Raw genomic sequence first — 27,915 nt, 5'->3', positions numbered from 1 at the left:
GAACCATATCAAGGAGGATCAGAAGAAATGGACAGCATGTGAGTTAAATATGAGTGTCACAGCAAAGGGTCTGAATACTTATGACCATGTGATATTTCAGTTTTTCTTTTTTAATAAATTTGCAAAAATGTCTACATGTCTGTTTTTTTCTGTCAAGATGGGGTGCTGAGTGTATATTAATGAGAAATAAAATTAACTTTTTGGATTTTAGCAAATAGCTCCAATGAAACAAAGAGTGAAAAATGTAAAGTGGTCTGAATACTTTCCGTACCCACTGTATGTCTCCTTGGTGTCCTCTGCTGTGGACATTGCAGCTGTGTGCTCAATAAACAAAATATGATTGATATGATGCATTGTATGAACAATGACAATTTTTAATTGACAATAACGATAATTCTTTATTTGCAGGCCTGCTTCCCATAGTAAACTCAGTAGGTTTGAAATCAATTAATTGTGTTTGGAGCAACTTTCAAAGTGTACCTGGCAGACGACGGGGAACTGCCTCCTGTGGACATGAAGGCCATCGATGCCCAGCGGGAAGACAGCACCCAGCGCCATCATGCAGCCCACGGCAGTCATGTTGTTAAGGTAGGGCTGAGAGTTCTGAATGTACCTGTTGCAAAGGCACAAACACATACTGCATTTCTAAACATGTATCATGAACAAACAAATTGTTATTTATATAGTTCTTTTCTAGTCTTAACGACTACTCAAAGTGCTTTAACATAAATATAGGAACCATTCACACACTGATGGCCGAGGCTTCCATACAAGATGCGACCTGCTCAGAAAAACATTCACGCACATTTACACTCCAATGGCAGAGAATCTGGAGTTCAGTGTCTTGCCCAACGACACTTCGGCATGGAACTGCAGGGCCAGGAATCAAACCACCAACCTTCAATCAGTAGGCGATCGCTCGTACCACCTGAGCCACAGCCACTCCTCACAACACACAAACAATACACATACACTGTATTGAAAGGTGTTGATTATAATGGAAATAGTATAGAATACCTGTAGGGCCTGTTCATCACTGGCCACTCCAGAGCCCCCCTCCCCCCTCCACAACAACAACCGTCTCCATCCAGTAGAGACAAGTTAACATGCTGTTCAAAAGACAAAACCGCCGCAAAGCAGCCTGACCAGACTCTGTCTCGCCTTCCACACTGAAGCACTGCGCTGATCAGCTGTCTCTGCTGTTCACAGACATTTTTAACAACTCACTGGAGACACTCAGGGTAATGCCCAAATAGAGAACACTGTTGAAACAAGGCTAGTGGACAGCTATGGAGACATAGGCAGGGGAGTGTGTGGAGGTCTTCCTAGCAGAAACCCAGAATGGAACTTTTCAATCTGTCGAGCAGATCATTAGGTGGATCCTAACGAGTGGCCGGCTGACCATCAAGAGCTATCCAGCTATGGTGGGGACCACCTTGCCAGTGTCCTTGAATGAATAGGATGTGACCGGGACAAAGCACAGCATGTGGAGTGGCCTGGGGCTAAAGTGCTGATCAAGTCCTTACCACAGGGCCTAAAAAGGACTGCTTGGCAGGACATTTCCTTGGAAAGTGAGCGGAGGAGTAGCTTCACAACCTACTTCTCATCGTAGAGCTAATCTTGGTCCCGGGTGGCCAGTAGCTGAGTAGATGTTCTATATGTAGCTATATGTACGAATGGTTCATGAGAACAGCCTGGAATCAGCAATGCTCAGGGTGATCTTTGGTCACATAATAGAGAAGCTGACTATTCCATCTGGAATACCAGAAACTATGGATGAGCTAAACTGTGAAGCAGACATTAAATATCACCCGCAACTTCAGTCTGCAGTATTCAGATCTGGACTTTGAGGACTTTTTCACTCTCAATTCCACTGCTGGCCACAATAAGGTTGTGAAAAGCGAACCAGAAGTTGTTATCAATTTGTATCCAGTACCACATAATGAAAGCTACACTGAAAGTGTCACCTCAGAGTAATCCCTTGATGCTGCTTCCACAAGTGCACTGCAAGGACTGTCTTGACTCATGTGATTCATCATCTGCAAGGTCAGTCATCATGTCATCAAGCAGCAGCCCAGAAAGGAAGCCATGGCCAAACAAATTTGTCATTCCACGATTCTCTGTTATAACCGAAATGGTTCTTGAAAGAGCCAACAAAGTTTACAGAAAAGACACACTTATCAAGGCACACCCATTTCTGAAAATTTGGGGGAGCTCTTCAGGCCTCAGTGGATGGCTAACTAGCATTAAATACAAAATAGCCAACTACGGAACAAAGGTAAGAGGCTTTGGTATTCCAGATGTTAAATGCAATGCTCTGAAACATAAATACCCTAATGAGAGGAAGTCTGCATGAATGTAAAAAAAAAAGGCAAGAAGAGCAGAAGTCAATTACCTGGCTATGTATTGACATTGGACCACATTATTGAACAGGCTAGGAGAAGGACTGCAGAAGTTTGTTGCCGTTTGAATTTGAAGACGTGACATTAACGGTAATGGATAAGTGGAGATGGTGATTTCGGGGCTGTTTCATATTAAACAAAAACGATCTTCATTATTAACAAAAATGTCTATCTCTGTAGGGATCCTTTCCATAATGTTTTCAGACACTTAGAATAATATTCAGAGCCTGTCAGTGGCAGAAACAGCACTTTATGTGGACGCTAACTGACAGTGTGCATTTTCCATTGCCGCCCGATTCGTGGCTGCCGGTTACAGGGTTCTTACTCAATACTGGACCAAAGATTTAAAAAGATTTTAATATTTCAAAGATTTTTGTTCACATTAGTCACTTAGACACCATGTATAAGAAAATAGGGTCCACGTTGAAAAATACAGAAACACCTTTATTTATGCAAATTAGCACATATTAAATTAGATAATGTCTCCTTTGCATAGTTAAACATTAAAGTTTAATGGTGAAATCCCTCAGTTAAAATATTTTCCCTGTTCACCTGTAGTGTCTCCACTTACAACACATTCTCACACCCAACTCGTAAAATAAGGACGTTCGGTCAGGAGCCTTTCTCGTTCTTATTGACGTTAAAAGTCTCCTTTAGCGTCTCATGTAAACGTGCTTGGTCGCCACTATTGTCGTCCCTTAAAGCGACTCCAGCAAGCAGGGGAGGACGCCTCAAAAGCCAGGAAACGGCTGCGGGTGAAGCGCGACAATAACGGAATCGCGGAGGTTGGGTTACGGAGAAAAACAACGGGGAAAGGACTCCTCAAAAGCCGGGAAACACATGCTGGAGACGGGGAAACAAAACGCGGAGGTTGGGTGTTTAGGAGAAAAACAACAGGGAAAGGACACCTCAAAAGCCGGGAAACACACGCCGGAGACGAGGAAACAAAACGCGGAGGTTGGGTTTAGGAGAAAAACAACAGGGAAAGGACGCCTCAAAAGCCGGGAAACACAACGCCACACGCTGGGCACGAACCCGAGTCTCCTGAATGAAAGTCCGGTGTTTTACCCATCCGTCACCCCAACCAACCTCCTCATGCAGCAATTTCCCCCTACATACAACTCGCTAAATCTCATTCAACTGCGGCTCTCCCCAGTACGTTACACAAATACGCCGAAGGGTGCCTTTTTCGTCGCATCAGACACTGAAGGACACTGCCCAAACGTACTTATTTTACGAGTTCGGAATGAGAACAGGTTTCCACTTAACATGGGCTGGGGAAATTGTGGCATCACCGACTTCGGTATTTTTCAATATTTTCCACCAATCAGATCTCTTAGAACTTTAAATATGTTATAGAGGAGAATTTTATGAGACTAGATCAGTTGAAAGAGTTTCTGTTACAATTTGTGTGGGGTCATGTTGCACAATGCCTGTACTATTAGAGCTTATTGTGATTCTGGTTCTGATTCTAAGAGAGAACCGAAAACACTCTACCTCCTTGTATTGCTGTCATGACGTTTTTAACTCACCTTTCTCTCTTTGTCTCACCCCTAGTGCAACAGATGCCAAATATCGCGAGAGTATTGTCTGTCTGTCCATAAAGGCCCTACCATGTCATGAACAGTAACCTAAGCTGCATGTGTCTGAATAAGAACTAGACATCAGTTTAACAGGTAGATAAAGCAATGCTGTGTATTTCATGTCTGAAAGGGGCTTCAGTCCAACCTTTTGGCACTGGTTTAAAGAAAACACGTGTTTACCAGCTAGTCTCTAGACACTGTGTGTCTGATGTTTGGTGCAACTTTGAACTTGATCTTTATCTCGATTGATTTCTAGTAAAGGTGAGCTTTTGTACCTGACATTGCTGTTGTAGATGTTGAAGGTGAGGCAGATGATTCCCAGCAGGATTCCCAACCCAGCAAAGACAGACACGGACACAAAGATCTTCTGGGACAGGTAGCGAAACTCCTCGATGACCACTGTCTGGTCTGCAGGCGGCCCTGAGCCTAGAAAACACGGAGGAGAGGATGAGAAGGATGAAGAGACTACAGCCATGCCTCATCCGGATTTGTGATGCGTTCTGGCTGCATCGTAGTTTTGTTGTCATCCTCCGCCACGTGTGCCATACCACACCAGGAGTGTCTCAGAAATGAAGATTTGCCTGCCTGCTCGCAGATTTATTGTCTCTACAAGTAGGCTACTTGAAAGAACAATCACTTTTTTATTTAGCTAGTATCTACCTTCCACTCCAAGCACTCCTGTAACTAAACTCCATGCCTTCTCTTTTCTGGAGTTGTCCGTAAAAAGGATCTGTGATGTCGTTTTATGTTTTTCCACCTCCAAGATGAATCTTTCGTCATCCGTGGTGTTGTAGAGGAGATACAAACGATATTCAGGGGGTGTTTTGCTAAATTTACTGGATACTCTCACTGTTTCACTTCCTGCCCGGCTGCTCGAACACCCGGCAGCTCACGTGAAAATAGACCTGGTGCGTATCTTAAGTGAAGCAAAGAGCCACTTCACACACGCTTCTGTTGACGAATATCCTACATTGACTTGAATAGCCGCCATTGCTCGCTGGGGCCACGGCGCCTCCGGAACGCAGACGCGCATGATGGAAAATAGGGGTCAGCCTCCAATGTCCCATTGATGTTTGTTGTAAATCACATACAGTCACTTGGTGTGTGGCTCCATTACCAAGTTTCATTTAACGTTCAGTTCACAACCAGCACTAACAGGTACACAGACACAGTTCAGGACTGAGAAAAACACTTTCACTTCTCGGTTCATTTCATTCATTGACCTCTAATTTACATTATTCATGAGCCATTTATCGACCTTTATTAAACATTGGCATAATAGAGGTCTGTTCAATGATGCACAAGGCTCAGTCAAATGAGGTTGTACTAACGAGGAATGCATGCTCATATGTTTTAGATTTGTGTGTATAATAAAAAATGGCAATAATTTAATAAAAAATTTTAATTATCATCTGTGATATAAAAGGGTCTGGCTACTTCACACAGCATTCGGGGATGGGAGGAAAACGTGCTCTCGTTTAATGGCATTTCTTTAAACCAATCAGAATTGTCATGGGCGGTGCTAAACTCTGCACAGAGCCACTGCAAAATAGTTGTGTGAGAGAAAACTCAGATTGGACAGTCTAGCTAGCTGTCTGGATTTACCCTAAAGAGATAGTTAACGGTTAACTATCTCTGCAGGGTAAATCCAGACAGCTAGCTAGACTATCCAATGTACTCATTAATCCACCGGAGTTTAGAACGCCAACACAAAGAAAGGGGAAGGAAACGGAAAATACATGCATCCGGCGGAATTTCTTGCGGCACTGGAGGCTCTGCCCTCCTTGAAAGGCTCCAGTCAACAGGGATAATGGCTTGGAACGCACCAGAGGAGAACGAACCTAAGGACAAATAGATGTGCTAGAGGACAGCTACAAGAACTCCAGCACAAGAATAACAATGCAAGATGAATGTCTACTTTAGGCTGAGTTTAAATGAAAAATGATAAATAAAAAGTTAAACGTTACTGAGGCACAGGCAAATGTTCAGCTTAGAATTGCTAGAGGGGGGTGGTTTCTTTTCAGCACTGTAGCCAGGCTGACAGAGAGTCACAGCTCTATTGAGCCATCTATTCCTATAGCTGAGTAGTGACGACTTCATGAGCTTAATGATAAAATTATAACAGAAATAAAATTCATCAACTCTTGCCCTCAACTTCTAACGGTTTATCATTAAACGCAGGGCTACTAGAAACAGCTTATATATATATATATATATATATAGCCTTTCTCCTATTGAACTTCACCAATCAACGCAAAAGATTTCTACAACTAATATAGATAAATAGATCAATATGTCTTTATTAACAGGGTATGCACCACAGACATTTAAAGCAGTTGTGATAAAACCTCTTCTTAACAAACCCACTCTTGATCCAACTATAGACATATATCTAATCTCCCCTTTCTCTCCAAGATCCTTGAGAAGGTAGTCACTAATCAGTTATGTAACTTTCTACATAACAATAGTTTATTTGAGGACTTTCATTCGGGATTTAGAGTGCCTCATAGCACAGAGACGGCAAAATTACAAATAAATTATAAACAAACATTCATGCTATTGACTTGTGGAGGTAAAGAGATCAAAACAAATTGCTGATTCTGAGGACAGACAGGATGGACTTTTGAAACATGACATGAATAATACCATGTTGAATAAAACACCACACAGTTAGTGGTAATCTGCCCGTATGCATCTGTACGTTTGCCATTTTGACCCAGTCAGCAGCTGAGCTGTAACAGCTGTAAATGTCCTCGATCATATTGTTACCCTTAACCAGTTTATATTTTATGATCCTTACAGTTAACCGGTTATATTTGGCATGGTGAATATATACTGGATTCACACCGTATTGATATTTGTTGTTATACTTATATTTGCCCTCTATATATTTGTACTCTTTCCCACTTTCTACTGCAACTGCTGGGAATATTCTGCTACTCTCCTAACCTAGAGCAGTAATGTAATGAGATTTAGCTTCCATAAAATTTACATTCCATTTACAACATTGGCTTTGCATGGCAGAGCATGTGTGAGAATAGGAGGGTGGTGTGTGCATCAGTGTTGCCTACTTAGCTGTGCCATCAGAGCATCTGAAGCTTGAGCAGTAAAAGAAGAGCCCCAGGCAATGCAGTGGAAGATCCACTGCATCGGCATGTTTGAATGAGATGTTAATAGCAGCCATGTCGTCATGGAGTCTTAAGGTCAGAATACTAACAAGAGCTTCTTTTGCCTCACAAATGTGTTGCTATGGACGCTGCTGGATTGTATGTTTTTTATTCATACAACAGCTATTTTTGATTCAGTACAGGGAACACAACATAAAAAACTGCGAGGAAAAGACTTTTTTAAACATAAAGTGGATAAAAACCATCTGTCATCATCATCAAGCTGACCAGATCTGGAGAGACCCACTTTTGTGTATCTTAAATGCCTTCATTTGAATACAAATACAATACAAATACAAAATATTATGAATAATCTGTGATGTATTAAAGTGGATAAAGATGAGACTTTATTGATCCAGCGGTGAAATTCACAAGCTAGCTGCCAAGTCAAACTTCTGCTTTTAATTTGGTGAAAGTAACTCAAAAGTAATGCAAAAGTAGTGTAACGCATTACAATTCAGAGACAGTAATATTGTAATATAACTAATTACTCTCAAATGACAGTAACTAGTAATCTATAATGCATTACATTTCGGAAGTAACTTGCCCAGCACTGGTTGTAAAGTTATTTTAAGGTTAAATAGTTATATAATATTGCGTAAAAGCATGGATTCATTAGCGGAGGTAATGCTATTAGGGTTAGGGTTTAGTATAACTTACACAGTTAGAGATGCAACCATGTTCGTGTGGGATATGCTGGGTGGGTCATGATCGTTGACTCCAGGGAAATAAGGGGGGGGTTGTAAACTATATTTGTTACTATTTCTGTATTTGTTTACTTCTTATTCATGTTAAATGTAAGGCAAATTCCACGTAGGTGTAACTTACTGTGGCAATGAACCCCTTTTCTGATTTCTGAATTCATTGTGAGCATGTTAGCATGCAGATGTTTGCATTTAGCTCAAAGCACCACCACTGGCTGTAGACTCTTGGTTCTGTAACCTTGAAGGATACCATCATAACATTTGCAGTAGCTTATGCTAGCAAAAGTGTAAGCCACAGTTCCATGATGTACAATTTTAAGGACTACATGATTTGCCTCTCTTTACTTCTGCATTTTACATGACATTTTCCTCACCCTGTGTACAACAGCAATGCCTTGTCAATAAAGCGAAGAGTTATGCAGAAAAAAAAGTAAGGCTCCAGAATGATGCACCGTGCACGAGAGTAGGTGTAACTGTTTGCTGAAGGCAGATACAGAGTATACCTGTCCATGTGTGTCGGTTAAAGTGTGTTGGTATGTGTGTGTGTGTGAGTGAGCGAGTCCTTTGGGAAAATGTGTTCTCCAACACTTATACCTCCCCCTGCCCTTGATAGTGGAATCGGGACAGTACGTTACCATGACGACTGGCCCCATAATGGTTACCAAGGCAATATGAGAGAGGCAGCGATGCAGCAGTGGTTGCCAAGGAGACCGAAAGAATGGTGGAGGAGAAGAGAGAAGGCATGAGAGGCGTAAGAAAGAAACAAAGAGACAAGAATATAAAGAAGGGATGAGGGAAGAATGGATTGTAAAGAAAGGAAGTAGAGATGGAGGAAACAAGGCAAGAGGGAAGAAGAGAATGGGATTTGGAGGAGAGAATTAATATGAAGCCAGAGCTGTGACATATCAGCATGTAGCAACTACTCTACAACCAAGTCCTTGTCACCTTGAGGAGGCCTAATTCTGTCATGTCACCATCCTTGCTATTTTTGGAGTTCACTGCCAGGAAGGACGCTGCAGACCACCCATACTGGCAAGGAGGAAGGAGGACATCTTGACAAGTGCCTTGGGGTGACTGGCTGTCACACACATGAAACTGGCTTCTTGCACCATATTAATCAGCCCGTCCCATGTCCAAGAGCATCTGCTGACTTCCAAACGCTGTCCAGATTAGGGCTGTTCGAACAAATTTCGAAAGTCGAATATAATTTGAATAGTAAAAAAAATCAATACTATTCGAATGCTGAAATTACTATTCAAATGTGATTATTTTCATAAATAGGTTGGCTAACGTTATCTAATCTCCCTCATGTCACGTCTGATGAACAATAAGTACGGGAGTGATAAACACAAGGCATTGTGAGCTAACGTTACGTACCGTACAGGGGGGAGTGAAAGGCTGGAAATCGGAAGAAGGATGGTAAATAGTTTTAACATGACTTTAAAATCGAAATCCACCGAGCCAATGTGCTTATGTTATCACTAGTTAGCTAGCTCGTTCTGGTTTCTTTCATAGACAGTAAAAGTAATGGACAAAGCTACGCCATAGATTTGCCACGGAGAGCAATGAAGTCTATTAGAAGCACTTTTCCGGTGATGGCTAAAAGTGTTACTGCGCAGCCTCCAACTGAGCTTGACGACGTAGATGTGACATGAGCAACCTGTCTGAAAGTCTGGTAGCTGTGCCAAGAGCAATCTCAATCATTCCCAATCTTCAGAGACGGAGAACGTAGGTATATGTAAGGAGATAACATAGGCACAGGCTAATTATTGCTAACTAAAATGCTAGTTAACATTAGTAATTAAACTAAAACAGATAATGTAAGTCCAAACTGCCTGCAAGCTTCTCCTGTACTATAAGGTAATTTCTAATCTGTGCGACAGAAAGTCGCGTGGTTCTGACACAATCGTTAGCCTATTTTTATAAAAACGTCTGCTACGGGGCCATAACATGAGATACGAGGTAATGGAACCTTTTATCCATTGTTGTGTTTCTTTAGAAATAAACAACGGACAAATAAAGTCTTTTAACACTTCAGATGTAAAGTTATTTGCTGTCAAAGTGATGCCAAGATGAATGGCAGTCAATGGAATGCTAACAGCGGGTGATGGCTTGTTAGCATCAAAATGGCTCCATAGTAGGTAGGACTAGGCTTTGTGAAGGCTGGCTTACCCCCTTGGTTTCTTTACTGCGTCGCGAGTTATGGGAGCTTAGCTGGGAGTTTCATGGAGACAGCTAAAGTTAATGTTAGCTGCCCTACAGCTGTCAGAGTTAGCTTTGACTTCATATATTACCTTCTTACAGCTGTATTCTCAGTAACATGACAATCTGCAAGAAACCGATTGCTTATAAATCACTAAAATAGTAGTGGCAGCACCATTTGGCTTAGTTATCAATGCCGTTAGCATCGTGGCTAACACTATTTTTACTTTACTTTATGACAAATCATTTTGGCTGTGCTTTTTAACATGATGTCATTGTGCTTAACCGAGCACTGTTAGCCTTTATAACAGAGCCGCTTCACTAGCTTCACTTGTTAGATAATGTTTTATTGCAGAGTTCTCTGTTGATTTGTGTTTGTCGCTGTGTGTGTGGTGTAATATAATGTAAACAGAGCGGTGTGCCAGAAATGCAATGCGCCATGACGTAGATTCCCTTCAACGCTAGGCTAATGTAGGAAGTCCCTCTAGTGGACAGAACATGTAACAACAACCCCATGCTTATAGTGGCATTGACAATGCATAAGAATGAGTAGTGTTGTACATATTTAACAGGCTGCATTTGAGCATTAAATATTCAAATATTATTTGAATATAAAAAAAAAAAATGAAATTTGAATGGTAATATAGTGGAAGACTGACAGCTCTAGTCCAGATGGTCCTGACAGTCCCACTCAGAGCTGCATGAGTGCAGGGTCCAACACCAAAGACACAGGAGGTCGACATTTCCTCCGGCCCTCCCTCGGGACTTGTCATATTGGAGCAAGAGGCCACTAGGATGACCTTGCTGTCATGTTGGTTTGGTTACAAAAAATAGTCCCTGCCACACAGCCAGCATTGTATCCGTGCAGACAGTAGACGAGAGTGACGTCAAAACCTACCAGCAGACATCACAGCTTGGCTTGTAACTTCACATCTGATATGTCAACAAACAGGATGATAAAAAGCAACTCCTACACCTTAAGATAGTGAATCATACCGCACTAAAATGAATAGAACATTTTGGTTATTTAGAACTTAGGGGGGGGGACTGGTTGGACACATTGTGGTGGTCACGTTTCCTGAAGCTCTGCCAAGTGGTGTCAGAAGTTATTTAATTTCTTACTTTCTTACTACTTTAAAGTATATTTTATATTTATATATATATATATATATATATATATATATATATATATATATATATATATATATATATATATTATATAGAGTACCAGTCAAACATTTCTAATTCAAATGAATGGGAAAGTGTGTCCAAACCTTTGTCTGGTATTGTATACAATTATACGATACGATTCGATTCGATATATTTCGATACACTTACATCATTTTCTGAAAGATTTAAAGGGGACCGAGTGATTTTGGTGACATCTTGTGAGTGTTCCATTTACTTGGATTTAATTAATTGAACTGAAAACATCAATTACACAATATATGTCTCTGACTGGATAGAGAGTCTACAGCAGGGATCATCAACTACAAGAAATAAAATGAATTTATACCTAATACGCCTATTCTTGTTCGAAATTTTCACTTTCTTACTGAATTAATGCTACTATTTTTTAACATGTATTAGTGTGAGCAAACTCCTAAAAAACATGGAAACTCCATAATGATAACTGGCTCTTTAACTAGAAAAAGATCTCAGACTAGGAGGCAGTTCACTGAGGAGTGATGGTTAAAGTCTGTGATTATGGAAACATTATTGTAGTATGCAGCATCCTGATTGGTGGAAAATGCTTGCAGAAAGAAAGGCTGTTGTCAGGTAAACATGTCACTGTCAAAGAAGCTGAAGGGAAAAGTTGACGTGGAAAAGCCAAAAGCCCAGCTTTAATGATGAATGGACTGATAAGCAGGCTATGCACTCGTCATGTATGCCTCATTTGCAATGAAACGATGTTGTTGCAAAATAATACAACCATCATCATCATCACTGAATATAACGATCGCGTCATTCACGTGCATATTAAGTAGCTCCAGATTGTCCGCTCTAGCGGAGAGTTTGGTTTGTTCAGCCAGCAGTGAGGTTTACAAGAATTTGTCAAAATTTCCAGATTCACGGCAACCTAAAACAGTTAGACTACAAACCGACAGCTTTTGTTTTAGCTTGTTTGTAAAAACTCGCTATTTGCAGAGTAGAACTGTGTTTGCGTAAAACAGCGCGGAGGACTGGTAACGGTGTATCGTTCCCAGTCAGGTGCTGTGTGTTTTAACCTTTAACACACATCTCGGCTCATGCTGTGTGTGTGTTTTAACGCACACACATCTCGGATCTTGCTGTGTGTGTGTTTTAACGCACACACATCTCGGCTCAGCCGTGTGTGTGGAGCTCGGGCATCGCTGTAGGCTACAGAATCCCGGCATGTAAATAGAGATGTAAATACAGGGGGCTGGGTTTTTGCTCTAAATGCTTGAAATGATAAATAACAGAACACATTTTTTCCTCTTTACATTTTGTGAATTCATGATTATTCTGGGGGCCAGACTAAAAGCTTTGGTGGCGGGCCGCCAGTTGACGTTGGCTGCTCTACAGCGACACTAGCGGCTGGCTGACCAAATCGCTCTTCCTGCAACGTGAACGGGGGTAAACATGGGGGATTTGAATGGGACTTATGTATCGATACTCGCGGCATAAAAATCAATACTTTCTTGGGGGAAAAAATATCGATTTATATCGCAGAATCGATAAAATTGCTCTGCCTTACCCACCAAGAGCCTGGATCTGTCCGAGGATTCTGCCTGTTTAAAGGAAGTTTTTCCTTGCCACTGTCGCACCAAATGCTTGCTCTTGGAGGGAATTGTTGGGTCTTTGTAAATGTTAGATTGAGGTCTAGACCTACTCAAATGGTGCTTTTCCATTACATGGTACCTGCTCGACTCGCCTCGACTCTACTCGACTCTACTCGACTCTACTTGCCTCGACTCGCTGTGCGTCCGTTTTCCATTGCAGATTTTAGTATCGCCTCAGCGTGGCTGGTCGTCATAGCGACTGCCGTGGGCGTGGCTTAGTAGCTTGCTTTTCCCATTGACATATCCCCGCATATCCCCGACGCATTTCCTGGTTCTCCGTCTCCGTAAACAACATGATATCAAAGAGATTGTTAACGTTTACTGCTCCAGATTTCCCACCGTGGTCACATATATATGACTCTAGAGTCGCTACTCGCTTTGTTTCTCTCACATATATATGACTCTAGAGTCGCTACTCGCTGCTGAAATAATCGCCGTCACTCTCTCACTTCTCCCTCGCTCACTAGCTCCCCACACACACACATACGGCGACTTGACACACACACACCACACATGCACACACCAGCGCACCAGTATAACCATCAGGCCACTTGTATGTTACGGAGAAAGCTCTGCGTGGAGCCTCCGGCAGCAAAAAAACACCGCTGGCTAAACTATTTAAAAATGCCGTCTCTCGCTAGCAATGCAGTGATCAGTGACGCTTCTTTCCGACCAATTAGCAGCCTGCAGGGTTTCACGTCACCTTCTCGGCTCGCCTCAGCTCGCTTGGAACCTCGACTGAGCAGGTACTAAAAAAAGTACCTGTTAGCAGGTACCAGGTACTTTTTTCCGTAATGGAAAACCAAAAAAGGCGAGTAGAGTCGAGGCGAGGCGAGTAGGTACCATGTAATGGAAAAGCGGCATAAGTGTCCTGAGATAACTCTAGCTATGATTTGACAATAGCTAAGTTTCCCATCCACTTGTCAGTTCGGTAAAAAAACTTATGTGACTAAAGCTGGTGAAAGTGTGTTTCCATCCAACGGCTTTAAAGGTCCCATGGCCTGAAAATTTCACTTTATGAGTTTTTTTAACACTAATATGCGTTCCCCCAGCCTGCCTATGGTCCCCCAGTGGCTAGAAATTGCGATGGGTGTAAACCGAGTGCTGGGTATCCTGCTCTGCCTTTGAGAAAATGAAAGGAACTCCTTTATGAGGTCATAAGGAGCAAGGTTACCTCCCCTTTCTCTGCTTTGCCCGCCCAGAGAATTTAGCCCACCCATGAGAGAGAGACTTCATGGCTTTCAAACAAGCAAAGTGGCAGTTGGTCAAGGCCACACTGGCTCTAGTGACTGTAATTCTGCACCAAGGCTGAATTTCGGGAAAGAAACTTCACATACAGTATTAGGGGACCACTAAGGTCTATATAAAAGCATCCAAAGAGCACCATGTCATGGGACCTTTAAAGCGAAAAAAAACCTGTGCGTAATGACGTCACATGCGGTTTTGCATGATTTGAGACATTTTAAGGTGTTTCCATTCATTTTCGCACTGAATCGCACAACATTCAAACAACCATTTGCGAACAAAGTTTTGCTAGACAAATTGGATCGCGCCATCTACCAACAAATGATCAATATTGCACAAATTGTAATAGTGCTTATGTGCCAGCTGATAGCATGATGATCAAGCTATAATAAGAAAACAACAACGCTATCAACACATTGCTATCACGATGCAGATGCACGTAAATGCCCAACGACAAAAGAGGCGGCCTGTGGTGTGGGAACAACAGCGCTCCAAACTGTTCTGGGAGATCGTGGTTCAGAGACACTTCACGGAAACCCTTTGGTTGAAGCATTTTCGCCATTTCCCTCGTGGGTTGCTGATAAATCATGGCATTTCTTAGATTTTTGCTATCTAAAATAACCGTTATATTTTGCTCGTAAATTAAATTCAAAAAGTCTCTCGTCCCCTCGTTCTAAATCTGTCTTTGTTGACACCCGCCATGTGTGCAAACAGAGCGGAAATACTGGGCGGAAATGAACTAAAACTTCTTCTTCATTTTGTGGCGGGTTGCAACCATAAAATTACCTAAAACTTAATCACAATTCATTATTCATTCAGCAAATAGCGTTTCCATCAGCGTTTATCGCATAAGCCGTATATCGATCAAGATAAAATCCTATGAGACAGAACGTATTTCCTTTGAGTTGATCTTCATGAAATTCAATCGAATTTTACTGTTTCCGTAAGGCATTTTTCATTCGATATCACTTAATTCGGATAAAAACGTGTGGATGGAAACATAGCTACTATAAATAAAATGTAATTGAAGTCAACATGGAGGCCAGCTTAAAAACATGGAGTGACCAGCACAGTCACCAGACTTAAACCCCATTGAGCTGGTTTGGGATGAAATGGACAGAAAAGTGAAAGCAAAGCAACCTACAAGTGCCACACATGTATGGGAACTTCTGCAACAGAGTTGGGAAGAACTTTCTGAAGAATATTTGATTTCCATTGTAGAAAGAATGCCACGAGTGTATTCAGGGGTTATATCTGCCAAAGGGGGCTACTTTGATGAGTCACAAATTTAGAATACATTTTGGTTTATGAATTGATTCCATGATTTCTTTTTTAACTTAAATTGTTCATGTGTTCCATTCTTTCATTTCAGAGTACAATAACACATTGAACTGCATGAATTCCAATAAAAAACTGAAAACATTGGAGTGTTGTAAAACTTTTGAATGGTAGTGTAACTAGAGTAGTAACTCGTCACCGCGTACTTTGACATCAAAATGTGTGCCTGCTATGCAAAATGCTTAAAGGTAGGCAGGTCTCCAGTGCTCAGGGAGGGAGAAGTGACACACGCACACCACGACACACACACACACACACACACACACACACACACACACAATAACAGTACAACAGAAAACAATCTCCTCTGTACTGAATAGGTAACACGATTTCATTCCTCAAAGTCAAGGTCATGGGGCCCATTCCAGTCCTATTACTCCACCACCTAGATTGCTTTCTCCTGTTTTGTTTAGAATGTCAACTATCATCTTCTGTTTATTGTACTGCTGTCATGGCTTTGAAGGGGTTCTTATGTTTAATTAGTAAATGGAATGAAGATGTCGCTCCATAGCATTTTGGGCCCATCAGAGCCTTTAACTGTGGTTCGATTCGCTGCTCGATTGTGATTCGCTGCTGCATCACTTGGGTGTCAGCAGAAGTATTGCTCTTCTAACATGCTAAATGAAACCTGACTGATTGATTGATGAACATTTGCAGACAACCTTGTAAGTAAAAAGTGGGAGGGAGAGAGAGAGGAGAGTGCAATAAAGGAGGAAGGGAGGAGGAATTAGAGACAGAAAGGGTAAAGCTGTAGGGTCGGAGAAAACAGGAGATTAGAATGTAGAAGGAGTGCAACGGACAGTGAGAAAGAGGGAAATAAATGAGCTGAGAAGGATGAATGCCTCTTACCTATCCACTTGTCATTCCCATACCAGGACAGATTGCCTTTAGTGCTGTCGTAGTATCCAATCTTCTTATAGCTCCCTCCTGTGTATGAGAGAGAGAGAGAGAGAGAGAGAGACTAATGAATGTTTCACCAGGTAGGGTTGAGCATCCAACCTTAATATAAACCGAAATGTGTGCATTGCAGGGAGTATCTAAAACTGTCAAGTAGGGGTGGGAGATATTGACAAAAATGAATATCTCAATATTTTTTTTCAATATCTCGATATCGATATTCAGACGATATTTTTGAAATCCTTCTAGAAGTTAAAAGAAGCCCTGTTCGGAGGCTATTTTGGTGGTTCTCTTGGGAAAATGTACAAGCAAGATGAAATCATAAAAATAAACAAAGGGCTCTGTTCTGTAACATATTGCACACAACCACGTCCTTATTGGAAGCAGTCCTGGAGCTGGGACAGGGCCGGGTCAGACTAGGTTCTGATAGTCCTTCTACTTGGCTGTATAGTCCTTCTGACCGGGATTTATGCTGGGATCAGGAGTTGGATGTGATCTGACTGGCCCAGGTGAGGGAGAGGTGCAGTTCTGTGTGCTTTTTTGATGTTAGAGTATACATGGTCAGTGTTGGGCAAGTTATTTCTAAATTTAATACATTATAGATTACTAGTTACTGTCATTTGAGAGTAATTAGTTATATTACAATATTACTGTCTCTGAATTGTAATGCGTTACACTGCTTTTGCATTACTTTTGAGTTACTTTCACCAAAATAAAAGCAGAAGTTTGACTTGGCAGCTAGCTTGTGAATTTCACCACTGGATCAATAAAGTCTCATCTTTATCCACTTTAATACATCACAGATTATTCATAATATTTTGTATTATTAATATGAATATGCAAAGTAACTAAAGCTATAAAAAATAGATAAGTAAAACGTACAATAGGCAAGTAGGAGAAAATGAAAATACTCAATTAAAAGTGCCATACAGTTGTATTAAAGTACGGCATTGTTGTAAAATGTTTGTTTAAAGCACTTGAATAAGAAATTCATGTTGTTTAGTTTAAAACAGTCTAAAGGAAATTGTCAATTATAGTGTGATTAAAACTCACTAGTTACATTATTTACAGTACTTGATATACAGCTGATATGTGAAAAGGTACACAACCTTATTTGTTTAACAGTAATTTAGTTTTACTGCGAACCGTCACAGGAAGTGCTTTTATTTTGAAGTAGGCTACACAGAAGTTGTCGGTTGTGTACCTTGTGTACTCTTGCTAGCTTACTGAGATGTAACTGTTATGCATGTTGTTGATGCAACAAATACTGTCTATGGATGCAACCTATGGATGCAACATGTCCGTCAAGCTAAGTTGCTCACTTTCTTGTTTGTAAAACTGCAACTGTAATAATTATTACCGTTCATGACAGAAACATATTGAACAGTAAATGGTCACAGTAGAGGACAAGCGTTTTTGGTCGCCAAGCCATTCCACTACAGAGTTACTCTCCACGGCTGATAAACTGCAATGATTTACGTGTAAGCAGTGGTTAGATTGGCTTTTGTAGGGAGGGGGAGCCCTTATTTACGGAGAATGGTCGTCATTCAAAATCGTGCCGTAAAATGACTTAATGTGTTTTTACACCAAATGGGCTCTTTTTCCAGTATTAATGTGTAAGTTAGGGTTGATTAGTTATTCAAACAATGAGAAATACTTTACAATTCACTTTATTATTATTATTTTTTTTAACCTTTTATAGGCTAATGTTAACAGGCAGGCAATGAATTTCACCCTTGGAAAATGTATGAAATTGAACACGTTTGAAAATATTGGTTGGCAAATATGTAAACATCTTTTTAAACAAGAAAATTATGTTTATTCAAGAGAATCAGAAACCACTATTATAGCCTTTTTAACAGTGATTGGCTGGCCCAGCTTGTTAATAGCCAGTGTATGTTCATTTTAGCTTCCCGTTTGTTAGATGGCACCAACATTTGGTCTAATAATAACTGGCCTGGCAAGTCAAAGGCCAAGGTTTTGCTTCCAGATTTGTTTGGTGACTTATGATGTGGGGGTCTGGTGGTCCTCCCCCAGAATTTTTTTAGCATTAAACACTTCATTTTCTGCATTTTGGTGAATTTGTATGCATCTATTTCTACCTTTATCTTTATGTAAAGGGAAACATTAGGCTACAATCCAAATATAACAACATAATGGAAAATATTGCAGTAAGGCTGTCAGGAATTCTGTATTGCTTTCATCTATTTATTCTTCCCTTTTTTGCATCTTTTGTTGGGGAAGTAACCTCCGTAAATGTGCTTATGACAATTATTCACCTCAGTGATACATTATTCATTTAATGTATTAATAAACCTCTTGATTGTAATATTTCAGATGATTGAGCAAGATTTCTGCTCATGTCCAAAACTTTGTGCACATTCAAAATATAACTCATCCCATCTGTGCTCTCTGAGATTTGAAGGAGTCGTGATATTTTGTGAAAAAAATAAAGTTATAATATAGGCTATTACGAGAATAAAGTCACTATATTTTAGAAAATAATCTATAGGCTACCTGCACCGTAGTCTGCTGTGCATTACGTGATTGCTCTGCTGATACGGTAGATCTCAGACCTTCTGACAGACACAGAGCCCCGTTTGAAACACAGAGCCCAGTTTGAGACGTTTAGGGAAGTGGCTGTACGCTGCTAAACATCGGAGGTGGAAACCCGAAACTTATGGCAGAAATACACGAAGCTCAAACGCGACACATCTGCCGCAGCATGTCCACAGCAGAGCGCATCCATAAACCTAAAGTTGCGCAGCTTTTTACAGCGAGAGTGGACACTAAGCGACGTCCGGTTTCAGATTTGTCAGTCAACTTTTCAAAATACATTTGGGGTTACACTCAAAACATTCGGGGCTGAACCCCCGGCAAAATGTTTGGTGCTGAAGGAGACGGAGCTGAGCTCCGGCAGGGTGTGTTGTGGCCCTTAGGAGGGGGAGCTGCGCTCCGGCCCAATTTAACCTCTGCGTGTAAGCAAGCCTAAACATTAATTCCCGACATGTTTAAATCTGTCAGCGGCTTGGACACACTGCTGTCCGAGCTGACGTACAGTCACCTGTTGGGACACAGAGGTTATGAAATAGACTAATACTCACGGCTTTTTTTTGCCTGTGAACAAATGCTTCGCGGTGTTGGGAAATTCTTAAAAAATGTGGCGTTAAAATGCGTTTTAACTCGCGTTACTGAGATTGTAACGGGTATATTACCGAAATTTAATTAGTAATGCGTTATATTACTGCGTTACAGCAAAAAGGAATACATTACTGTAATTGCGTTACTTTTGTAACGCGTTACTCCCAACACTGTACATGGCCTAGTGTGTTCTTCCCTCTAGTAACACAATCTACATGCTGGGAGAAAGCTGGAGGGGAACAGACTTTAAGGACGCCTTGTAAAAGTCCCCTGTATCCTGTATCCAGGTGACCGCGCTGCAGTTTGTTCACTATAGTTAGCAGCAGGGGCGGAGCCAGACGATATAAACATTCGGGGCTTGGCCCAAACCTAGGGGGGTTTGGGGGCATGCTCCCCTGGTGGAGATATTTTCCCAATTACGTCAGCTAAATGCACTATTTTTCAGGCTGTTTGAGATAATAGAATGCCTAAAATTCTATACACTATCTACGAAAATGATGATAGTTACTCAGTAAAAAACAAAAAAACAAATCACCCAGTAGAGCCTACAACCTATTTTGTATTTAATTGTTCTCCAGCTGTAGTGAATCCAAAACACCAAAAATGTTAAGGATGACTCATTTTCACCCCTGGCAACTAAAAAGAAGCAACCTTTATCTGACTATTTAAATAAACTTTCTCATGTCTTTCTGATCTTCTTTATCACTATATTTCTCAATTAGTCTCTCTTCTTATCCCACTAATGTGCCGAGATTAGCTGTAAAACATGCCCTGAGATAACTTAGCATTTGATACAAGCTGTGTGTTTCAATTTTACAAGTGGCACATTAAAGATAATGTGATTATTACACTATAGCACTAAGAACAGAAAACCCAAACTACAACTAAAACCTGACCTTTCTGGCCTTCCTTGATGCAAAATCATCAATGATGTCATCGTATGTAATCTGCTCCCCTATTGGGTGATTGATATTGATGATGGCAAGGCCAGTGAGCTGTTCCTGGGACATGGTGACCTCAGGTATGACTTGATCAACTTCAGTTTGGAAAAGCTCCTCTCTGCTTGAGCCACAGTGACTGACAGGGACGGACTGGGACCAAAGATCTGCCCTGGCATTTTGGGCCAGAACGGCCCACCACATAAGATCACAAATAAATAAATAAATACATACATAGGTAGGTAGATAGATAGATAGATAGATAGATAGATAGATAGATAGATAGATAGATAGATTTGTATTGATCCCAAAAAAATGGGAAATACCATGCAGCAGCACAATATCAGACACACTGCACACACAGAATATAAATGAAATAATAGGATACAATATACATGAAATAATAATAGGATAGAATATAAGAACAAATAATTGAAAATATATACATGTTGGGAATAAAACTGTAAAACTGTTTAACTAGTATTGATAAAGCTGTACCCGTTCTTGCGCTCCCCTGAATATGTATACCAACTCCTAAAACTACTAACGCCATGTAATGAGTAAGCAAGAATTAGTTAGAGTTGACATATTAAATACTACAAATTGCCATTTATTAATAGACTAAAACTGTATACTCATAATAAATCATAAAACAAGCTATATATATATATATAGCTATATATATATATATATAAATAATTTCAAGAGGCCCTATGCTATAATTTGAAGATGTCTATCATGAGTTTTTGTCTGTCAATGCAGATAAAAAAAAGCATCAATTATGGGCTGTTCTTATATAGCTCTAGTCTCAACGACTACTTTAGCATTGTACAGGAACCATTCACCATTCACACACATTCATACACTGTGGCCGAGGTTGCAGTACAAAGTGCCACCTGCTCATCAGATAATCAGTCACACACATTTACACTCTGATCATCGGGGGCAACTCGGGGTTCAGTGTCTTGCCCAAGGAAACTTTGACATGGGACTGCAGGGCCAAGGATTGAACCACCAACTTTCAATTACAGTTTGAATTTCTTGGCTTTCGTTAGCTGCAACTGTCCCTTCAATCCTAGCTACCTGTGTAGCTACAAATCACGGATAGTTAGCTTCATTTTCAGCGTAATTCGAGTATATTTACAGTTTGAATTTCGTCACGCCACGTATACAACATCTAGCTAAATATCTTATAAAGCTAACAACGGTGTCCGATTTCAAGTTAATGAATATTTGTGAATTTCAGAGGAATTCTAAGAGGAGGCTGGCTAGCTCTCATTGATAGAGCTACATCCAGCAGCAGGCTCTATCGATGAGACGCACAAGCAGCGTTGATTTCCCCAATCGTTTGTTTAAATAACTCAACACATTATAATTACACACATTAAAAGATTAACTGGAACTGTGGTAAGAGATTGCTGGCGTAACAAGCTCGCTGACCGTGCTCTCACTCACATACACCGGGCATTTAGCTAGCAGGAAGAGAGGAGTTGCAGGCCCTGGAGCTCTGTCAGAGCAGCGGCGTTTGGTTGTCCTTTAGCCCAACAGACGGTGACTTTGCGCGGGTATGGAGTGCTGTGGGCTGCCAGCCGTGACGGAGCTCCAAGTACCTCATAGCAGGCTGGGGTCTCTGAAGGAAGGCAGGCCGGGCGGCAAACTCCGACACACAGTCGGACAAAATTTGCAATTAGCCATCCATTTTTGTAAAGTGGCCCATATTTGAGCTTTACATAGTTGATTTCTCGCATAAAAAAGTTTCAGAAGTGAATTTTGTAATGGAATAGCAGAGATCTGATCCTGGATTAAGAAGACTACCTGATCTCAGGTCAGTTGTGTAGCCTATGTAAATGTTGGGGCGTGACTGTTCTCTTAATACAACCATGGGCGTGACAAAGTTACAGGTCCTGGGAGGTTGACATCAACTTCCAGCTTTGTTGAGATTCGCCAGTTTTCAGCGGCAGTTTCAAAATATGAGATTTTCATAGTAAAGGGGTGTCAATAGGATTTTGAGCTTCTATGTATGTCCTATTTACCCACCGAACTGTCGTTATTCAACTATGACAGGGTAAAATCAGTTTTGCATTCGATCACCCCTTTAAGACATTCAGCTTTGGTTTTACTCAAATACAAATGTATGTTTTTGACATTCTTTTCTTTTTTTCTTCTGGGAAATCGGGAAAGACAGATGCCCTGCATCCTTGTTCTTCCGCTCTAAGAAACCAATACACTTTATGAGATATTTTATTAATGAAATCAAGGCCAGAGGGATCCCTGCAAGCCTCTTTTATATGAAAAAACTGCCCATGTGAGAAATTGTCTTCAGCTGTAGCCCATGCTGTGGTTTGCTGTAATAGCACTTTAATATCCCAGTGCAGTAGCACAGCCCAGGGGCATCAACCCTCCACCCACTGGACTCCACTCCTAATTGTCAAGTAATCATGTTAATCAGGAGAGACAAGAGAATGAAATAAAGATGAAATGTTATTATAACAGATGATATAGATATATATATATATATATATATATATATATATATATATATATATATATATATATATATATATATATATATACATATACACACACTCACCTAAAGGATTATTAAGAACACCTGCAAGATTCCTCGTTAATGCAATTATCTAATCAACCAATCACATGGCAACTGCTTCAATGCATTTAGAGGTGTCGTCCAGATCTAGACAATCTCCTGAACTCCAAAAATGAATGTCAGAATGGGAAAGAAAGGTGATCTAAGCAACTTTGAGCGTGGCATGGTTGTTGTTGCCACACAGGCTGGTTTGAGTATTTCACAATCTGCTCAGTTACTGGGACTTTCACGCACAACCATTTTTAAGGTTTACAAATAAATGGTCTGAAAAAGGAAAAACATCCAGTATGCTGCAGTCCTGGGGGTGAAATTGCCTTGTTGATGCTAGTAAACAGATGGGCCGACTGATTCCAGCAGATAGAAGCTCAATTTTGACTCAAATAACTCGTTACAACCGCAACCGGTATGCAGCAAAGCATTTGTGAAGCCACAACACGCACAACGTTGAGGCAGATGGGCTATACCAGCAGAAGACCCCACCGGGTACCACTCATCTCCACTAAAAATAGGAAAATGAGGCTGATGAGTCTCGATTTCTGTTGAGACATTCAGATGACAGAGTCAGAATTTGGCATAAACAGAATGAGGACATGGATCCGTCATGACTTGTTACCACTGTGCAGGCTGGTAGTGGGGGTGTAATGGTGTGGGGGATGTTTTCTTGGCACACTTTGGGCCCCTTAGTACCAATTGGGCATCGTTTAAATGCCACAGCCTACCTGAGCATTGTTTTTGACCATGTCCATTCCTTTATGACCACCATGTACCCATCCTCTGATGGCTACTTCCAGCAGGATAATGCACCATGTCACAAAGCTCGAATCATTTCAAAATGTTTTTTTGAACATGACAATGAGTTCACTGTACTAAAATAGCCCCCACAGTCACCAGATCTCAACCCAATAGAACATCTTTGGGATGTGGTGGAACGGGAACTTCATGCCCTGGATGTGCATCCCACAAATCTCCATCAACTGCAAGATGCTATCCTATCAATATGGGCCAACATTTCTAAAGAATGCTTCCAGCACCTTGTTGAATCAATGCCATGAAGAATTAAGGCGAAAGGGGGTCAAACACGGTATTAGTAGGGTGTTCCTAATAATCCTTTAGGTGAGTGTATATCACATATCATCTTTATATAAACTTTTTTTTTATCTTCAAGATTATTTTTGGGGCATTTTAGACCTTTATTTATATAGGAGAGCTGAATACATCAAAGGGGAGAGAGAGGGGGAACGACATGCAGCAAAGGGCCACAGGAGGGAGTTGAACATACGGCCACTGTGTTGGGGAGTAAACGTCTATATATGGGTGCCTGCTCTACCAGGTGAGCTACCCAGGCGCCTGATATGTGATATTTAAGTCTTGGCAGAAAGTCTGGTGCTTAGGTTCTAAAGGGAGACTTTTAAGTAAGGGGTGTCTGCCATGAGCAGCAGAAAAATATATCCCCCAAAATGAGGGGGCACCTAGCCTAATATTATACCGCAATAATGATTACTTACCAAGCAGTGGCCCTAATTAATCAAACAGATGGCATAATCTGCTGAAATAAAGCATAATAATGAGAATGACACTGACTATTGCAATGGCTAATGGTCAGCAGGAACCTGAACTGGCTAGAGGACAGCAATGCCCTGCTTGTAATGTATTAGAGAGGAAACAATAGGAAATATTCATATCACGAGTATGTGTCATTTACTATTATTGCGGTACAGTTAATAATGAGCTGCAAATGTTCCAAAAGTTCTGATGTGTACACTGAAAACATTTCTTTTTATATCTATGAAATTATCATTTACTATGCACTTTATTTGCAAAAAGCCAGCGATGCTAATGGTCAGCGGTGACCTGGCTAGCAACTATGAGTTTATTTAGCATGGCTAGTGTACAGGAAGACCACCACTTTTAACGTATCATTTATTTATTCATAAGACACTGGAGAGGTCAACAGTGACTTGAGAATTAGTAAGGAGTGCAGCTAAATAATAGGTGAGACAAACCACTAACCACCAGTTATATGCAATTACTTTCCCTGCTTGCTAGGGTTTTGAGTGGCTGGATGCAGAATGAATGTAACGTTAAAGGTCCCATGGCATGACAATTTCACTTTATGAGGTTGTTTAACATTAATATGCATTCCCCCAGCCTGCCTATGGTCCCCCAGTGGCTAGAAATGGTGATAAACCGAGTACTGGGTATCCTGCTCTGCCTTTGAGAAAATGAAAGCTGAGATGAGCCGATCTGGAATCTCCTCCTTATAGGTCATAAGCATCCAAAGAGCACCATGTCATGGGACCTTTAAGGGTAAATCGTGATTGACAGCAGAGTCGGCTGCATGGCAGCGATGGCGGACGCTGAAGATCGAGGCTGAAGCTTTGCCAGGTGCTGAGCTTGGCGTGCATGGATAGCTTGGCTGCCGTTAGCTGGAGACTGCATGGTGGCGATCAGTTTATTACTTGCATGAAGTGACCTAGAGTAACTTTAACAACTGCCTGAGCAGAACGAGTGGGAGATGATGTTTCTCCTCTGCTGAGGAATCAAATAATGGCAAGAGACTGGAATTTGGTCAAATGAATGTTTGTCATTTGCGAGTGAGATTTACACAGAAATGACAGTTGACAACACCGGGGGGGAGAACAGATTTAAATAGCATAACAGCCATGAACACACCACGTGCATAACAGCAGCATGACTGTACTAGAGGCAGAGAAAGAATCATTTTAAACAGAGGCAGCTGCAGGATGATAGGCTAACAATGGTTGTGTCACTGAGCTATTGGATAGATGAGATCAGCTGATAAGATAATCGACTTAAACAGGACATCAAGGAATAATGAGTGAGCATGTGTGTGGGTCATGGGTGTGGCATCACCATCTTTCTTATCTAAAATGTACCCTAATATAAATCCTCTATGTGAATGGTGTGGGGTATTTCCTGCCTCGTTGGGACACATGTTCTGGTTGTGCCCAAAGTTATCCAGTTTCTGGGACTCAATATTATATAAAACTTTATATGATATTCTGGGACACACAGTTAAACCCAACCCAGTGTTGGCTCTTACAGGACCCCTCTCTCAGCACGATGCATAACCCTTCTAGAGCGTAGATTAATTCCATTGAACTGGAAACGGGCACAACCTGCCACCTTCGTTATGTTGGTCAAAGATGTTATGCAGCACCTAAAACTGGAAAAACTCTGATATACATTGTGTGGTTCTGTTAAAACATTTTGTAAGACTTGGCAACCAAGATATATTTGATATAGTAGAAGCTAGGCAATAAATATCCCCTTGGCTCTTAGCTATGATAACTATCCCAGGTGTGATGTCAATAAGTATGTGGAGCAGCTTTGTACTTATCAAATCTGATTATCGATCGTACAGGATCTATTATGTTTATGTTATGTTTGTGTCTGTTTATATTGCTTTTGTAAAACTATTTCTGTAACATTTTATAGAATTTGTATGCAATATGTTTGTTTTTATAAAATAACAATTAATAAACGTTTAAAAAAAGAATAAGGCTAGCTTTATGCTACATTTTTAGCCACACAAAGCCAGGGGTGGCAATGTTGGTAGGTAGGTCCACCACTGTGGTCCATACTAAAATGTCTCTAAATTTTGTACAGGCTGTCATGGTCTACAGAGGATGAAACCTATTAACTTTAGTAATTCCCTGACTTTTTTTCTAGTGCTATTATAGGATTTCCAGTCTTGGTTCTTTGTGAAAAGTCTCCACAATGATTGAATGGATTTCCATGGAATTTGTCAAATATATTTAAGTCCTAAGAACATGACTTCTAATGACTTTTCTAATGATGATCCTCTCACTTTTAATTTATGATGTTGATGAAAATCTATTACAATCTCCATTCGCAATAGAAAACAGTTAGAAAAGTTAGAAAACTTTTGTCGTGCATGACTAGAACACAAACAGTTGGCAGCCTGTGTGGACACTGAAGCCAGAGTTCTATGAATTCTGGATGACAGCCAGATGTATTATCTAGGCATCAAATGGGATTGAAACACGTCTGGTGTAGACAGGAGTAAGCTAGAGGGACACACTAGCAACAATCTGACAGAGCTGACCCATATAATCCATTGTTGAGTGTTTGCTTTACTTGTTTTAAAGTTCAAACTGATTTTTAAAGAGATGTTAACAATAACATTGGCTTCATTTTTCCTTTGTTCTGGGCAAAAAGTGCTCATAAATGCTCACAAGAAAGATGTATTCTGCTTAATATGTTTCATAATATGTATCATTCTTTATGCTTAAAGAATGATTCTAAAACAGAATGGCTGGAAGATAAATGACAATGTTTGAAGCTTGCTTGCCAAATTGGAATTGGATTTTCACTGCCAAAATGAAACAGGACAGAACACGAATTTACATTTGAACAGTTCTACATTCTGCAAAGTTCAAGACAACGGGGTGCCCAACCTCAATTTACCAATCTCACATCAAACTATTTAAGTTAACTGTATCATTAAGTATTTTTGTCATCCCCATTTTGACAACACAAGATTATCCATTATGACAGGCCTGGACTGGGATGATAATTCAGGGCGTGGCCAGCTCAGGCCAATCTCCACACTTTCACAGCAGACGTATACTGTAACCATTTTGTAAAACGTGGTGGAGTGAGGAGAAGGTTGGCAGTGGAAATAACTCTGCTGTATCACACCATTTTCTACAGAAAAGGATAAGTTGTCTTAGTCACACGCATTGGGGCTTCCCTTTTGGCGTCATATTTTAAGACGCCCTTGGTTGGCATTCCAGGCGTTACTTTTTGACGCTCTGGGTCGTGATCGTGGATCGTGTGTGGGGTTACAAAACTGCACCACATGACAGAGGAGAAAGAGAGAAAACTAACTTCCACTACTG

The 27,915-nt window shown here is 40.8% G+C and overlaps 1 protein-coding gene and 1 long non-coding RNA gene across 2 annotated transcripts in view; one reads left to right on the top strand and one right to left on the bottom strand.

Annotated features, from left to right (window-relative positions):
• LOC114568244 (gamma-aminobutyric acid type B receptor subunit 1) overlaps nucleotides 1-27,915 on the bottom strand; it is a 103,136-nt gene that overhangs the window by 34,772 nt on the left and 40,449 nt on the right. Inside the window, exons 9-11 of the mRNA XM_028597723.1 lie at nucleotides 16,295-16,372; nucleotides 4,261-4,411; nucleotides 481-613 (exon numbers count right to left, since the gene is read on the bottom strand). Of these exons, the coding sequence (XP_028453524.1) occupies nucleotides 481-613; nucleotides 4,261-4,411; nucleotides 16,295-16,372 (362 nt within the window). The remainder of the gene's footprint in view (nucleotides 1-480; nucleotides 614-4,260; nucleotides 4,412-16,294; nucleotides 16,373-27,915) is intronic.
• On the top strand, nucleotides 415-5,313 carry LOC114568248 (uncharacterized). Its single transcript, XR_003694259.1, has 3 exons — nucleotides 415-588; nucleotides 3,960-4,078; nucleotides 4,279-5,313. It is a non-coding gene; the product is annotated as an uncharacterized LOC114568248 (long non-coding RNA).

Source organism: Perca flavescens, chromosome 14 (genome assembly GCF_004354835.1).
Source record: "Perca flavescens isolate YP-PL-M2 chromosome 14, PFLA_1.0, whole genome shotgun sequence".
Taxonomy (NCBI): Eukaryota; Metazoa; Chordata; class Actinopteri; order Perciformes; family Percidae; genus Perca; species Perca flavescens.
Note: the sequence above shows the minus strand (reverse complement) of the source record. Positions and strands in the feature narration are given on the sequence as shown.